Genomic DNA, 16,295 nt, shown 5'->3' on the forward strand with positions numbered 1-16,295 from the left:
GGAGCCACGGGACAGAGAGTAAGGGACGGTGCCTACCGCCCGTGGGAGTAGGTGGGCCCAGGGTCCTCATCAGCCACTCGGCATGCCGGTGGGGACAGAAATGGCCGCAGCCCGTCCTGGGGAAGAGGCCAGAGCCGGGCTAGGCGGCGAGAGCGGGGCCCACGTCGCCTCCCCTCGGGGAGCTGGGCAGTGGCCGCACCGCGCGCTGTGGCGGAGCTCGGACGGCGCCCAGCGGCCGCGCTCGGGATCGCAGGGCGGGGCGGGGTCGGCGGGCCGCGGCGCGATGCTCGGCTGGGCGGAGCCGCTCCGGGAGGGACACCAGAAGATCCGCCTGGGTGACTCTCCCCGGCGCCCCCGCGGTCCTCCGAGGCGGCAGGGGGCGCTGTGGCCGCACAAGCGCGCCCCAGAGCCGGCGCGGACCGGAAGTGTGAGTGCCAAGGCTACTTCCGGCGCGGAGCAGGGACCTGGGCGGCAGAGCTGGTGGGTTGCGGGGTCTGAGCCAGCAGAGCCGGGCGGGGCCCGCGGCCGCTGAAGCGCGTCTCGGCCCCGGCGGGACGCGCAGCCGTCGCGATGCCGTTCCTGCACGGCTTCCGGAGGATCATCTTCGAGTACCAGCCGCTGGTGGATGCCATCCTGGGCGCCCTGGGGATCCAGGACCCCGAGCGGCAGGAGCCCCTGGACGGGTGAGTCGCTCCCTCCTGTCTGCGCGCTGTGAGTCCCACTTGGTCACTCCGAGCCCGCCAGGGCTGGGCGGGGCGGCTGGTCCCCTCCCCCTCCCGATGCGGAGACTGCGGCGGGAGCCGGAGCAGCGGGGCGGAAGCCGCTGCAGGCCAGTGCCGCTAGGGCCTCGGTTCTGACCACAGAGCAGCGCGGAGAAGAGCCTTTGGCGGCTGAGTGCATTTTCTGTCGCCGGAGCAGGCCTCTGCGTGAATCTGGGGAAGATGCTGGGAAGCGAGCGGTCGCTGTGCACGGTGCATTGTGCTGGGCATCTGGCCTACTCGGTGTGCCTAACCGGGCCCCAGCCTTCCGGGTGCTTGGGCCGCGGAGAGAGGCATGTGTGGGGAAGAGCGAGGAAGGGCGGACGGGGGATCATTTGATTATCAGCCTCGCCGGCGATCTTGGTGGAAAGCACTTTCTTATCACTGCATCCTTTCTGTTTCCTTTGAGGCCTGCTCAGAAAATGTAGTGCAGGGTTTGCTGAACCCCCAGACTCCGAGGGGTGAGGCGCGCGCAGCAAAAGGTGACTGCACTACATATCGGGGAGCCCAGCCACCTGCAGGGACTGTGCTACAGATGTGCGTTTTGTGTCATGGTGCCTGGAGCGCCTCCGGGGCGGGGGTCAGCAGAGGGATGCGACGAAATCTTGGACCAGCCATTGGAAGGAGACTTGTGGGTGAGACTAGTGGAGAGCGAAGGAAGCACCGGTGGAGAGGGGAGCTGGCGGCTTCCGAAGGAGTTTGGGACATTGCTAGGGCTACTTGCAGGCCCTGGAGCTGTCTCCAGGCCTGAGCTTTTAGGGAAAGTATGGCAGCTCTCTAGAGGTGGTGCAGGCCAGGAGGCCGAGGCCTCGCATCTTCAGCTCAGACAGGGCAGCGTGTTTGAGTGCAGACGCCTTCTGAGGAAGGAGCGGCAGGGTCTGCTTCTGCTCCTGGTCTTCACGGTTCTGCCCAGTGTCACCTGCAGGTGAGACTGAGCAGGGGACCAGCTGCTCCCAGCAGCATGGCAGAGAATTGCAGACAGGCCCCGGTCTTTCGCAGTATGCCTGAGGAGTGGCCTTTTCTCCATTTCAGACCTTGTTCCGGGAAGACTCCCCATAGGCCGGGCCGTTTCATGGGTGGTTACGTTAGGGCACTAAAGGCCATTGCACACACAGGGTGCCCAGGCAGGCCGGTTCTGACCCTCAGCCTCTGCCTCTTGCTGCTCCAGGCCTAGTTATGTTGCCAGCGAGGAGAGCCGAATCCTTGTCCTCACCGAGTTGCTGGAGAAGAAGGCGCACTCTCCGTTTTACCAGGAAGGCGTGAGCAATGCTCTCCTGAAGATGGCGGAGCTGGGGCTGACCCGGGCAGCTGATGTTCTCTTGCGGAATGGGGCCAACCTCAACTTTGAAGGTCAGCTAGAGCCCAGAGGGGCTGGAGGTGGCTAGGAGGCAGATTCTGCTTTTACTGTTTTTTAGGGGTCAGTGGCCTCGCACCCCCAGGGGCTTTCAGGTGGCTTTAGCACATCTGTGCCCACAGCGTGTGGCTGCTTCTCCCACATGACTGAGTTAGCAAACTTGCCCAGCTCCCAGGTTAATCCCACTCCCATCAGGGTGAAATGCGGCTGCTGGCACTGTGCCCAGAGCAAAGGGCAGGCGATTTTCTGCCGCTTGGAGCCATACTGCATTTTCACCAAAGCCACAGAGGGGGAAAGAGATAAGCTACCTTGGGTGGCAGCTCACCTTCTAGCTGACAAGTGCCAGGATCCTGAGGGGCCACCTTCCTGTCCTCCACTTGGGAAAGCAGGGGAGGCAGAAGGCAAATAGGGCTGCTAGCAAGTGAGTGGGGGTCAGGGCTGACTGTAGTGTCAGCCTGTCTTCCCTGCCCTTTGGAGGTGTCTGGACACCTCAGATGGGAGTGCTGAAGCTGGGCTCGAAAGGCCAGGTCCTGGGCCTCTGAGAATATGCCATGCAGGACTGACCCAAGCTGCCTGTGCCTTCAGACCCTGTCACCTACTACACTGCCCTACACATTGCTGTCCTGCGAAACCAGCCTGACATGGTAGAACTGCTGGTGCGCCATGGGGCTGACATTAACCGGAGGGACCGGGTAAGAGCCAGCAGCCTGCTGGAGGGGGGTAAGAGGGAGGTACAACAGGGTCCGAGTGGCCTTGCACGCCTCAGGCCAACATGGCTGGTGCTGTCTTGGCTCAGATCCACGAGAGCAGTCCCTTAGATCTGGCCAGCGAGGAGCCTGAGCGCCTGCCCTGCCTGCAGCGCCTCCTGGACCTTGGCGCAGATGTGAACGCTGCTGACAAGCATGGTGAGTGCCTCTGTAGGAATGCAGGACAGCCTGGGAGGACAGCTGGATGAGCAGCTGGATGCTGGCCACAGCTGATGTTGCAGCATGGCTGGGTGCACAGGTAGAGTCTGCTGACTTGACTGCGTCCAGGGGCTTTTGAGAGGCTGCGATCATTGTCCCATGCCACCAGAGTGCTGCCAGTAGGATGAAATGCGTAAGTGCACCCAGCCTCTGAGGAGCGATGGCTTCCTGTTGGGAGACCTAATCTTGGTCTTGGGGAGCATCTCTAGTGCAGGAAAATGCTGGCTCTGTTCATCTTCTGTTCTCACTCTGTCCCCCTCAACCCTGGGAGTTTTCAAGTCTTCTGATCCCGAGTGTCCATTCTGCCTCCACCTTGGAGTGTTCTCCAGCCTTGACATCACAGCCTCCCACCCCTTCCTCTCTCTCCTAGGGAAGACTGCTCTGCTCCACGCTTTGGCCAGCAGTGATGGGGTGCAGGTCCATAACACTGACAACATTCGGCTTTTACTGGAAGGAGGTGAGGATCAGCGTGGTCCCTGGTCCTTTCACCCACAGCAGTTCCTGTGGGCCTCTGCTCCCTTCAACTTAACTTGGCAAATGTTGGAGGCTGCCTGTCACCTTCTGTTCTAATGTCTCTTCCAGGAGCAGATGTCAAGGCCACGACCAAAGATGGAGACACCGTGTTTACCTGCATCATTTTCCTGCTCGGTGAGACCGTGGGCGGAGACAAAGAGGAGGCCCAGATGATCAACCGCTTCTGCTTCCAAGTCACGCAGCTGCTGCTGGCCCATGGGGCTGACCCCAGTGAATGTCCAGCCCATGAGTCCCTCACGCACCTCTGCCTGAAGAGCTTCAAGCTGCATTTCTCCCTCCTGCGCTTCCTGCTGGAGTCTGGGGCTGCCTACAACTGCTCCCTGCATGGCGCGGCCTGCTGGTCGGGCTTTCACCTCATCTTTGAGAGGCTCTGTTCCCACCCAGGCTGTGCAGAGGATGAGAGCCACGGGGAGCTCCTGCGCAAAGCTGAGACTGTGCTGGATCTCATGGTGACCAACTCCCAGAGGCTGCAGCTGCCCGCAAACTTTGATATCCACCCAGTGGGCAACCTGGCAGGAAAGATTCAGGCCCTGCACTCCTCCCTGAAGCAGCTGGAGCGCTACCCGCCACCACTCAAGCACCTGTGCCGTGTGTCCATCCGGCTGTACCTGCAGCCGTGGCCTGTGGATGCAAAGGTCAAAGCTTTGCCCTTGCCTGATAGGCTCAAGTGGTACCTCCTCAGCGCACACAGCAGCAAAGAGGAAGACGACAGTTGACATCTCTTGTGAAGGGACAATCCAGGCAGCTGGAGCCAGCTGTTGGCAGACTTAGAACCTGTGACAGCCTCTGGACTGGTCCTTTGATCTGGGCAAAGACCTGCCCCATACTGAGCACAAAGCCTCAGGTAACACCCCGAAGCTATGACCATTCTGGAGGTCAAGGTTGTGGCTGTCTTCCAAGGAGACTGTCCCCTTCTCTTGAGCAGCATCCCCAAGTTTCAGCGCACATTCTCCAGTGTGAAGGTAGACTAGGGGTGAATGCCCTCTGCATTTGCAGGGGAGGGCAGCACCATCTGGTTTGTCCTGTGGGGAGATGCAGCGGGGCCTTCAAGAGGGAGGCCAGAGAAGTGCACTGTGATGTGTAGCTCAGCTGAGGCCCAACCCACTTTGCCATTCCAGATTGTCACTCACAAAGTGCTTCTGCTGAGCTGGGGGAGAAGGCACTGAGGGCTGACACAGGCTTTTCTACTGGTATGGAAGGCCTTGGGTCACCTGCAGCCCCACACAAGGCACCAGGGCTGGGCTCTGGTGCAACTGTGCTCATGCCAAGCCCATGCCTTGGAGAAAACGCCTTCTGCTAAAAAGTAATCTTGAGTGTGTAGCCAGGGATGGTCCTGTCCCAAGGGTCTGGAGCAAGCCACCAAGACTAGAAGCCAGCTGTACTGCCCAATACAGAGCCCTTGCTACTTCCAAGCTGCTTTGCTCATTATGACTTGTGCAAATGCCTTTGAGAACAGACTGAGGTGGTTAAACGATTTATTTATATTAAAAAATTAAACTGGCTGTCCTGGCCTTAAAGGTGCTTGCAGAACATTTCAGCCCTGCTCCTCCCCACTTCAGGATAAAGGACCCACAATAGCCACTAGGGGGGAGGCCTGAAAGGATGTGGCAGTTGGGGGAATTTTCAAGTCACCTGACACATGTCCCCATAACGCACCACTCCAGATTAGCTAGGGCCTTCAAAGTATAGGGGTTCTCCTTTATTTTTGACTTGAAAACGCCTGCCCAAGAGGAATCCCCAAATATGGTGAAGAGATTGGACACTGCCCATTACTGTAAGTGGCAGCACCTGGCCAACAGTGCAGATGCCCACATCTGCCCCAGCCTGGCCCTTGCTCCCCGCTAGGTAGGTAAAGTTGTTCCTTCCCCTTAAGGCAGTTAGGGCTCCAGGTGGGAAGCTCAGCTTCTGGTGTGATCACCAGATCCCTATGTAGGGAACACGTGGGAGCTGCACAGCCCTGGCCTGTATGGCCCAATTGGCACCTCTGCACGGCAAGGCCAGGTGCCTGCCTTTCTGCCCCCTCCCTGCTGGGTCCCATTTTGCCTTTTTAAGAAGAGCCTGTTAAGTAGGTGGACAGCAGACAGGTGTATTTAGTGGCAGATCTTGCCACTGCCAGCCCCCACCCTAGCTCCAGTCCCTGGCTTTGTCAGCCAGCCTGGCTCATCTCAGGGCAAAGCTGTAGACATGGTAGATTTCATCGGGGAGGTTCTCCTGCCTCTCCTCGGCCAGGAGGCTGAGGCCCGCGCTGCGGACAATCCTGCGCACCACCTCCAGGTCTCGGCACACACTGCTGTCCACATCATCCAGGATCACGCCTTCCTGGGCCATGTTGTCTTTGATAACGATGATGCCGTTGGGGCGCAGGCCCCGCTTGCAGCGCCGCAGGAACTCTGCCAGGTGCTGATCGGTCAGGTGGCCTGGCAGGGGGAGAGGCGTGGTTACTGGGGGTGATGTGAGCAGATGCAGGTCACTGCACGGAATGTCTTTCAGCCACACTTCCCTTATGCCTGTACTTCATGTTTCCCACATGGCCTCACAGGTTCTCAGTAGTTCTAGCCCCTTTCCTGAAGGAGATGGTACCACACAAAAGCACATGCCTGAGTGTCTTCCAGCCCAGTATCCCCCACCCCACTCCTCATCTCCCCAGGCCAGGAGCAGGGAGTGCACCAGGTCTAAATGTTGGGAGTGTCCAAGATAGCCTTCCCTCCATTGCAAGTCCACAGGCTTCCTGGGGACTGCAATATATGTGGCCAGGCCCAGAGTGTCCACAGCAGGGCTCTACTGCCTACCTCATGAGGAGTGGCTAAATGAGGGTACAGAGAGGCCTGTCTGCCATGAGGTCAGTCCCTTAGGGCACAGTATTGGGACTGAGCTGTTAAGCTAGCTGTGTGCAGGATGGGACAGCAAAGCAGGGATCACTCACTGTAAACAAAAGCAGCCACAATTTACACTTTCCATCTTACTTTAAAAACCGTGGCTGGGCATGGTGGAGCATGCTGGTAATTCTAGTGCTCCGGAGGCCGAGCTAGAAGACCACAAGTCTGAGGCCAGAATAAAGAAATAAATGAAATCCTTACAAAACTTCCACTTCTTTGATTCAGTAATTGGTCACTGAAAGTTTCTTGAATAAAAAATTGTCCTGGAAGGGCAGCAAGTGTTGAGGTGAAACAGTCTAAGAGGGGAAGGGGCTGTGGCACAGGAACCCAGGGAGTGGGCATCAGCAAAGCCTGGGCCCCCAAAGCCTGTGGGGAACTGAGCAGGGGGCAGATGGGTAGGGCAGGATGACCAATGCAAGCCTTACCTATCACCCACTGGATCCAGATCACGTCATAGGAATTGGGCTCCGGGCTGAAGTCCTGCAGTCCACAGCAGAAGTAGTTCCTCACCCTCTTGCCCTCCTCTCCCAGGTAGGTCTTGGCTTTGGCCAGAAAGTCCTCTGTCATGTCCACCATGTCCACCACTCTGAACAATGGCAGGAGCAGCCGCTTGGTGATCCTTCCGATGCCAGCACCACAGTCCAGGGCACAGGAAGTTCCTGTCTTGTTTGGGCCTTCCTAAAAGGCAAAGAAGGTACATGACTCACAGCAACCCTGTCACCGCCAAAGGGCCCTTCCTTACACCAGGTGGAGAGGGGCATGTGTGACACTCCTGGGCCACACATTTCTAAGGCAGAAGGCAACTTCAACTTAAAGGAGAGAAAGCTGCAAAGCGTGTGCGAGTCTCCTCCCTTGTGAGGAAGATGACAGTGCTGAGAATAAGAATTCAAACCATGCAGGAGACAGTGAACCAGCTGGGAAGGTGGCAACTGGCACCCTCCAGTGTTGCCAAGAGAGGTGAAGGGGCAGCCACCCCAGGGAGACTCCAGCCTTGGGCACAAAGGAGGCATGTAGGGAACAGCAGGATGGCGAGTAACCAGGGGCTTTGCGAGCACAACAGCCAGCTGAAACCCAGAGCCCCAGCACCCTTGGATGCAGTAGGGGGTCCAGCCCTGGCGACTGAACAGTCAGAAGATTGCTCACTTCTGCCACCTGCCAGTCCCCAGCGTACACCCAGCTCCTGCCTGGTGGCTGAAGCAAATCCAGTCCAGAAGTTGCACCCCCACCCCCACCCAGCTCTTCAGGGCCTTGGTGGCAGCCACCAAGAGATGAGCACAGCCTGCAGTGTTCTGTGTGGATGTGGCGCCCTGCAGAGCCCCACCGGTGCCACCAAAGCTATGGCCTCTCCTCTTGGAGAGGACATCAGACCTGCCTACCCTCAAAAACCTCTGCAGGAACTTCCGGGAGCTGTTCAGGTCGATGTTGGAGATGTGACCATACCCCCCAAGCATGCCGTCCACCGTGGGTGGGATCTGTTTCCAGTAGATCTTGGCCTTTGAGTAGAACTGCTTCTCGTCTTCTATCACCTCACTTGTCATGTTGTCACCAGCCACGTCTCTGTCAAGCACGGTACTCTGCAAGGGCAACTCTCCTAAGGAAAAGTGCAGAGTCAAGCCAGCTCCGGACTCCTCAGGGCCAGACCCAGTGTCTCCCCAGCTTTAAGGGCCACAAAACCATCTCTGGCACTGAGGTAACTCCAGCCTCCTAAACCTGCTGCTACCCCTTGAATGACAGCACCTCCATCCTGCACTCCAGTCATTTTGCAAAAGCCTTCACATTACAGCAAGAGACCCAGTGTCCTGGCATCTAGTTGCTGACCTGTCTACATGCCACCAGGACCCAGAATCCAAAACTACACTGGAGGGAAAGGACCCCGAACAGGAGCCACAGCCTCCAGCAGCAGACATCCTGTGGGCCTCAGGAGGCCTGAGCAGAACCCAGTCCTTCCTCTCCCTTGGCAGCACCAAAGCAGCTCAGGGTAAAGGCTAGCCCTTTCCTCAAGAGAAATAGGCACTGGTGTCAAGCACCAACCTGTGACTGAGGAGATGGGTGGGCAGGAGACAGGAACAAAGAGGAGTCCAACAGTGGAGAAGGCTAGAAAGCAAAGAGCAAGCTGCTGGAAGGGCACACGCCAGCAGCCATTGATGAAAGACTGGCAGGTGGCTGAATTAGCTGAGAGCCCTGGGTCTTCCAGATCCCACTTAGGAAAGCATCCTTCACCATGAGGAGCAGAGACCCAAGACTCAGGAGGGAGTGGCAGAAGACTCGGGCTTCCAAAGATTGCGGGCAGCTGTGGGGACAGCAGGGGTGGAGAAAAACAGACAACAGGGAGCCTCCATGGGCAGAGAGGGAGCCACAGGGCAACAGCACGGCCACCATTCACCACAGGGAAGGAGTGCTGGTCTGGCCACTCCACACCAGCCCAGCTACACTGTGCTGCAGAAGACAGAAGACCACAGTTCTCCTGAGTGCTGGGGCTTGGCTGCTGTACCTGCGATTACAGACCTCAGGCCCTGAGCCCAGGGCTTTCATGGTGCAGTAAGAGAGAGGAAATGGAAGCAGCTAAGACAGCAGAAAAACGAGGATTCCCGTGAGCCATAAGGGCCACACACACAAAGAATGGAAATATCCTTTTGTTTGTGGTACTGCGGACGGAAGCCAGAACACTGCGCCTGGTCAGCAAACATCCCCACTGATCTGCACCCCTAGCCCTGAAGGAATCCTTTCTGAATAGTGAATGGACACTGGCCCAGAGAAGGCAGCCCAATCAGACCTTGATGGACAAGGAATGCGCTGCATATGAACCCAGGCATGGGCAGTGACAACGTGACAACAAGTGCCAGCAGAGAGGAAAGAGAAGTGGGAGAGAACACAGCAAGCCAGTCTGGTAAGGCAGACCAGCCTGGGTTCCAGCAGCCCAGAACACAGAGCTCCCCGCAGCCAAGGAGTGTGTTGGTCTAATCCGAGGGCAGAAGCTTATGCTGACCAATGCAGGACAAGCAGCAGCAGGGACAACTGCAAAGACAGTGCCAGCCTGTGCAATGTCCGCACTCACTAAGCACTTTCCTTTGACTACAGGACCACTGCAGTTCATTCTGTGAGTGGCACCACAGTTACCCACGGTGCAGACCAGGGATCTGATGCAGCTTGTTCTCACCTCATGGGGCTCAGCTTAAGCATGCCTCAGAGGCCTTCCCTGACTAGCCCATCTGAAGTGCCTCCTTCAACACCCTGGGCCAATCCCTGTGGTTTGCTGTATCCAAGGTTTCCTTCCTGTCTTTCAGTCTCTCCTTAAGTGTCACTTCCAGGCAACAGGACCTGTCATTCACAGCTCACCACTGTGGCCCCAGGGCAAGCCCCCAGAGGCCCAGTGGGGTATCTGCTGGAAAGATGGAGCCCAGTGCTGGCTGTCAGCTCCTAGAAGGTGAGGGTGTCTTACCCCAGTGAAAGCCTGCAAGTGAGCTGGAAGCTCGAACCCTCCAAGAAAGTGGCACGCCTCAGCACCTGGGGCTCTCCCTGCACACTGCACGCAACTTCAGCAGGCAGAGGTTAAGACACTGATCCTGGAACTCCAGGTCACCACAGAAACAGTCACACGTGGAACTCTGGGAGGTCCTCAAAAACCAAAGGCAAAACCTTAGGACCATCAAATGCCTTAAGGGCTTCAAGAGAGACAGAAAACAGCAAAGGGCCCACTGACTAGCACAAGGCCTTCGGTACATAATTTCCAAATTGTTAGGATCAAAAGAAGGGTTATGAAACATGAGAAAAAGTGAAGTTCATTGGCAGTGTTTGATAGCAGCTCCCAATACACAATTATGTTCTGAACTTGTCTGAAGGAGGAAACTTCCAGAAGCAGCATGACCACCTCTGGCAAACAGATGAACACTTTATCTCATGCAATTCTGCTTCCATTCTGGGTAGCCTTTTCCAGAGCCCCAACAGCCACGGAGGCAAGGAATGGGCCACCAAGGTTGCTCAGAGCCGCTCCCCCAGCATACTCAGGGACTGTTCACAGACAAGGTCACACACTGCCTAAGGAGCCAGAAAGGAACTGCACACCTCCCAGGGTCCAGTTCCCCCCAAGCCTAGGACCCACAGAACCACCTCCCGTTCCCTGTGCTTAAATCCCACCTCACAGGGGTCCATGTCTGCATTACTGGGGATGGAACCTCTGAATTCTTGAATCAACCACACACTGAGTTGTCTCTTCACTCTTCAGGTACAGAATTCAGGGACACAATGAAAACACACTGTGGTCCTTACACCTTGTGGAGCCCTTGGGTTAATGGGCTGGGCGACCTTGGGTCTAAATACTGCATCCCGACCCTCCCCCCCCCCCACACTACAACGCTCCAACCCCATCATCCTGGCATTGGGAGCTATGGCCCAGGAAAGATAGCACAGCACACTGCTGAGCACAAACTCACTCCCACCGTGAGGTGTGTGGCAAGCAAAAGAATGTGGGACCTGCCTATCCCCAAGACTGACTGAACTGTGGCAGGCAGGACAGTGAATCATCATGTACCCGGTCAGGGTGTAGCAAGGGTGGAGGCTCAGGTCAGGTGGGCTGCCCACCCTCTGCCAAGAGGCACCACAGCAGCCATGTCCCAGCACCTCCAGTGACCACTCAGAGAGGGCTGCGTTCAAACCTCCCCCGGAGACGGCCCTACAGCCTCGGTCAATTGTGGCTTTGTGCTCAGATTTATCTCCCCTTGGGACTGCAGGTCCTCGGAAAGCAATGGCAACAGCCAAGGCTTATCACTGGTTCTCTTGTTTCCCAAGCAGCACGGATAGTCAACAGAGTACACATCGGAGCAAATGAACAGAAAAACTGGGGACCAAACACTCATGGACTGTACTCTGCCCACCTGTCTGGCCCCTACCCCAGGGTGGAAGCTTCCAGGGACACTATCTGCTACATCAGTAGCCCAGGGCTGGATGCAAGGAGGGATGATGGGAAGGAGCTTTATGCAGCTGCAGCTGTTTCTCACTTTTAATAAAACCCTTCGAACAAAAGTCCAGCCATTCAAAACTGGTAACACTGAAGGCTGTTACCGTCAATATAATTCTTTGCTTTACCAAAAGCCTTACAACATATTCCTTTAAATGTCAAGGTTCTCTGAATAATCTAATTTACAAGAATTCCACTTGCAGGCAGATTCTAGGAATGAGTGGGGAGGCACATCTAGGCTGGGAAATGACAAGTCTACCTCTGACATTCGCTCTAACAGTTGATTCATGAAAAACGGGACTCCAGGGGTCCTGCCCACCCTTGGCCCTCTAGTATCTATATCTGAGTGGGCCAGGAGGTTCCTAGGAGTTAATGGGAGCAGCAGAGTCATTCAGGCAGACAGCAGAAGGTCCTCCTGTGTGTGGCTCCAAGGCATAGTGAGGAGATACAGGGCCACAGGACCCAAGAAGGAGCTAGGGACATAGCACGGTTGTGTGCATGCTAGGCTAGCTCAGAAGGAAGAAAGACCCTTTGCTCATTGTTAATGTCTGCTCCTCAGTGGGCAGACGGTGACCTATCCATCCTCAACGTCACCTAGCTACTTTCTCCTCCCCCTTCCTCAGTGTGTAGGGCAACACCTGGGCAGCCGCCCTGGCTACTTGTCTTATCCCAGGACCCAGGGAAGAGAATGGTGCTTGAACTGTCACTAGCAGACCTTGTGGTCACGTGGTCCTCCTCATGTGACATTCCTAAGAAAAGGCCTGAAAGCAACATGAAGTCTGGAGGGAGGGAGGAAAACTGAAAAAATAAGGGAGAACTTTAAGCACAAAGCTGGGTTCAATCCCCAGTAACTTCAGGGGGAAAAAAAGATCCCAAACCTCAGTGTTCAGTTTCTTTCTGCAGTGGGAAGAGTGACATTAACTTTTTGGAAAGACTGTGTGCCAATTAAATGTGCAGATGAGGGCAGGTGGAGTGGCCCCACTAGAGCACCTGCCTAGCAAGTATGAGGTTGAGTTCAAACCCGAGTGTATATGGAAAGCTTGAGGTATTCTGCACTGTGCCAGGCACCTGTTCTCTCTAGAGCTTAGAGATCCAAATGAGATTCTCATCAACTCTGCTGATGGTGAAGCCCAAGTGGGAAAACTGCTCTGACATCCCACAGAAACTGTGTGAGACACAGTGAAGGGACTGACACAGCTACAGGATTACTGTTGTGTGGGATGGTCAATCCAGCACTCAAACAGCTCTTCAAATTCCAGAGAGGGGGTGCGCCTCCCCTCCATGGAAACCCACAACCACTGCCATTTCAGACACTGTCCTCAGATCCTCAGCATTCCACGTGTACCTCCTCCCACTCTCTCAAGGACGCAGTTTACAGACAGAAACACCAGCAGGCTAAACAAAGTGATATGCCTCCAAACGGGAACAAAATTAAGAATTAAAGAGGAAATCCAGGGTTCTTATGGGGCCCTGGTCCCTGCCAGGAGCTCAGCCCACCTCACTGGACAGCCATGGCTGCACTGCTCCACCCCACTGTCTGGGCCTCCCACACCAGCTCTTCCAGTGAGAGCTTACACAGAAGAAAGACCATACAGTGGATGGGCAGCAAAGCTTGGGCTTTTTGAGACGGCAGCTTCTCTGCGACCAGGCTGACCTTGGCCTCTAGGGCTCGTGGCGACAGCTGTCTTTTGAGTTGCACCTGTGTCGCGGGGGCTGGGTTCGGCCCAAGGTTAAATCTGATAGCGACTCCTTTGCAACCCGCATTTAACTGTGCCAGGCTCTAAACCCAGCATTTCACTTATTCCTCACACTCACTCCTCGTCTCTCAAAAGGGGAAACTGAGGCTCACAAAGACGCTCGCTGCGGCCTGCGGTCAGGGATGGGGGAAGGGTCGCGGCTTTCCTGATCTATCCCATCCCGGCCCCGCTGTCCCTGCTCAGGTCTCGCCTGTGGTCCTCCCGCGGACACGCACGTGGGGCCGGGACTGGGCCGCAGCCGGGTCACGTGACGGCTGGGGCCTCGGGGCGCCGAGGCGGTTGGGGGTCGGGACCTCCTCTCTCCCAGCGGCCACCTCCCTTCCACCCCGCCTCGCGCTACTCACCCGGGGCGGGGACTCCCGGGACCCTGGAGTAAAGGACGGGGAAGAGGAAGAGAGGGCGGCGGCGGCGAGGACCCCTACGAGCCCACGGCGGCTCCGCCAGAACACTACCAGACCCGACACCTCGCGGGGCGCGCTGCCTTTGTCCGCCACGTCACTTCCGGGCGTCCAGGGGGCGGATCCACAGATAGCCCCGCCTCTGAGACAGCTAGCCCCGCCCCGCGACCCGAGAGCCTAACTTTTAGCTCAGTGCCTAACTTTTGTCTTTTGCAAAACCTCCTTTCGCAGGACCTCCTGGACATCAGGATTTAAAAGAGCCACGGTATGGGTCTCTTCCTGCTCCAGTGCACTTAGAGGCTGCAGGCTGGGCTTTTTTTTTTTTTTTGAGATGGGGGGCATTTTTTTTTTTTTTAATTCCAGGCTGGCCTCGAACTTGGCGATCCTTTTGCCTTAACCTTCCAGATTCTGGGATTACAGGCGTGAGCCACCACACCCAGCAAGGCTGGACTCCTAAAATCGAGTGTTAAGTGGGTTTCCACTGAGTGAAAAAGAAAGAAAAGACCATTGTTGCTCAGATCTACCCAATCCCATTAGCATCTTAGAATAATATACCAGAAAGAGAAAGAGAAGGGGAAGGGGAGGAAGGGGAAGAGGAAGGAGAGTAAAGGTTGCCAGCCCAAATAAGCAGAGTCCGTGAAGTTTCCATTCCAAAAGGGTTGCCCTTCCCTAGGCTCACAGGAACTGGGATGGTCTTGGAGCAGTCATGATGGACATGCAGCCAGGTAGACCCTGTGGACATCTGAGCTTCAGTCTCCTCTTCCTCCGGATGGATGTAATAATGACTCACTTCTGATGCTGTGGGATAGAGCCCAGCACTTGCAGCGGGCTCTCAGAAAATGAAAGCAATTGTAACAATATCCATTTTAAGGAACCTCCTGTTCTCCGAACTAACATCCTGGTGTTAGATGTACAATACCTTCCTCTGGGCGATGCACACGGAAGGCGCTTAAAGTATGTGGGATTTTTTGAGACAGGGTCTCAGTAAATTGCTTGGGGTGACCTGGAACTCCACAATCCTCCAACCTCAGCCTCCTGAAGGTTGGGATTACAGGCATGTACCACCATGCCCAGAATGTTTGCCTGAATATAATGAAAGCTGTGGGGGCTTGGGGGGGGGTTGCTGAAAAGCCCCATCCAGTGTTAAAGTCCCTCTAGACTATTGTAGGTCACATGTGGTTCCCCTGGTATGGCCCAGGTTCCTCCCCCAAGCTTCATTTTCCATGTTCCCTTTCCATGAAAGGAGCTAGATTCTGGTCAGTTTTAACACCCAGGGTATCTAGAATCCTCTTTTGGAGGGTAGCTCTGATCCAATCTCTCACATGCCTAAAAATCTACCCCTGCCATATTTCCTGTCAGTGGAAGAGAGAGTCCTTTCCCCAGCCCAGGTTCCAAGGCCTGTCCAAGTCTGGCCAGCCCCTGACCTCAGAGCTTCTCGGGTATCTGAATTCCCAAGTTTCAAACACAGTGGTTGCTTTTTTTTTCATTTTTCGAATTATTTTTTTAAAATTATTGTTTTTATTTTCAAGTTATAAAATTATAACCTGCGCTGGGTTCCATTCCCAGCGCAGCCATGCCTGTGAAATTCCTAATTATACCCTTGCCCCTCACCCCAGTTTCACAATACCATGGGCCTCCGCCCTGCCCCTTCCCAGCCAAGAGTCACAGATCAGCCCCACCAGCCAATTTTTTCCACAGAGACCCAAGAAAGGAGAAACTTGTCCAGCATCCTGTACCGAAGAGAAGCAGAGCGTGTACTTGAATGTGTTCTTACCACCCCATCTAGGAGGGAAGTTGTCTTTCCAGAACCACTTGGCCAAACAGGACCCACTTCTGCCCCGGAATCCGAAAAGTTGGCTGAAGCTGGGCCCTTCCTCCCTGGTTTAGGACTGGCTGACCCAACCAGGAGTTCCAAGGCTCCTGTGGCTGCAGCGGAGGCATCCAGATGAGGACAGCCCCGCCTTGCCCCAGGCCTCAGCGCCCACTGCCCCTCAGTGCCATGGGTGACAGGTGGATCACAATGACTCTTAAGAGGCTCTGTGGCAGCTGGGAAGAGGCAGCAGAGGGAGCAAGAAGGAAGATGGGCTCTCTCAAGGACTAGCTTGCCTGTTAGAGGGCTCTAAAGTCACAGGACCTTCAGTGGCCTCACCAGAAGTCCATACACAATGAGTGTGACACGCCCAGGACCCAGATCAGAACTGACAGCAATCTGGGTGTGGGGTGTGGGGGAAGAAGGGAGGCCTAGCGAGCCCGCAGTGGGAGAGCTAAGATGGGCTGGGGCTCTGTCTCCCTAAGGAGGAGTTTGTTAAAAGTGTATGTCTGGGCTGGGGGTGTGGCTCTGTGGTTAGAGCCCTTTCCTGGCAGGCCCTGGCTTGCATGGGCTGGATTCCATGAAGGTGGGGGTGGGGGTCCTGGCTCCACTCAGACCCACTGCATCAGAATCTGGGGTGGGAGGTGGAGAAAGTGGAGGGTATTTCCAGAAAGCTCAGTCAGGGGGCTCCAGGGCAGTTGCGGGATTGGGATCCGAATTCCGGGTGGAGAGCTTTTCACAGTACCAGCCCAGGGGACAGGGACTCAATACTCAGAGACATCCACCACCGTGAGGGTCCTTGCTGTCACACAGCCGCTGCTCGCCTTGCCCCATTCCAGAGCGGTGGGAGCAGGCGGGAACAAGGGAATTGGCTCTCCTAGGTCTCCTA

The 16,295-nt window shown here is 56.0% G+C and overlaps 2 protein-coding genes across 6 annotated transcripts; one reads left to right on the forward strand and one right to left on the reverse strand.

The window, feature by feature from the left end:
- The first annotated feature begins 444 nt into the window (after nucleotides 1-444).
- Asb6 (ankyrin repeat and SOCS box containing 6) lies at nucleotides 445-5,113 on the forward strand. Of its 3 annotated transcripts, none has more exons than XM_020179801.2 (6): nucleotides 445-683; nucleotides 1,927-2,108; nucleotides 2,698-2,804; nucleotides 2,909-3,017; nucleotides 3,448-3,534; nucleotides 3,660-5,113. In XM_020179801.2, exons 1-6 carry the CDS (start codon nucleotides 571-573, stop codon nucleotides 4,325-4,327), a joined length of 1,266 nt encoding a protein of 421 aa, XP_020035390.1. In that variant the 5' UTR covers nucleotides 445-570; the 3' UTR covers nucleotides 4,328-5,113. The 3 variants fall into 3 exon arrangements, with proteins under 3 accessions (XP_020035390.1, XP_073909120.1, XP_073909119.1); XM_074053018.1 differs by lacking the exon at nucleotides 445-683 and adding an exon at nucleotides 1,192-1,240; XM_074053019.1 differs by lacking the exon at nucleotides 2,909-3,017 and having other exon boundaries at nucleotides 3,660-3,906.
- A 570-nt stretch (nucleotides 5,114-5,683) lies between these two features.
- Nucleotides 5,684-13,697, reverse strand: Ntmt1 (N-terminal Xaa-Pro-Lys N-methyltransferase 1). 3 transcript variants are annotated; one of them, XM_074053020.1, is made up of 4 exons: nucleotides 13,543-13,697; nucleotides 7,864-8,061; nucleotides 6,913-7,165; nucleotides 5,684-6,028 (listed from the first exon to the last, which is right to left on the reverse strand). In XM_074053020.1, the coding sequence occupies exons 2-4, from the start codon at nucleotides 8,023-8,025 to the stop codon at nucleotides 5,772-5,774; spliced, it is 672 nt and encodes a 223-aa protein (XP_073909121.1). In that variant the 5' UTR covers nucleotides 8,026-8,061; nucleotides 13,543-13,697; the 3' UTR covers nucleotides 5,684-5,771. The 3 variants fall into 3 exon arrangements, with proteins under 3 accessions (XP_073909121.1, XP_020035391.1, XP_073909122.1); XM_020179802.2 differs by having other exon boundaries at nucleotides 7,864-8,078; XM_074053021.1 differs by lacking the exon at nucleotides 7,864-8,061.
- Nucleotides 13,698-16,295: the final 2,598 nt, after the last annotated feature.

Source organism: Castor canadensis, chromosome 13, assembly GCF_047511655.1.
Source record: "Castor canadensis chromosome 13, mCasCan1.hap1v2, whole genome shotgun sequence".
Taxonomy (NCBI): Eukaryota; Metazoa; Chordata; class Mammalia; order Rodentia; family Castoridae; genus Castor; species Castor canadensis.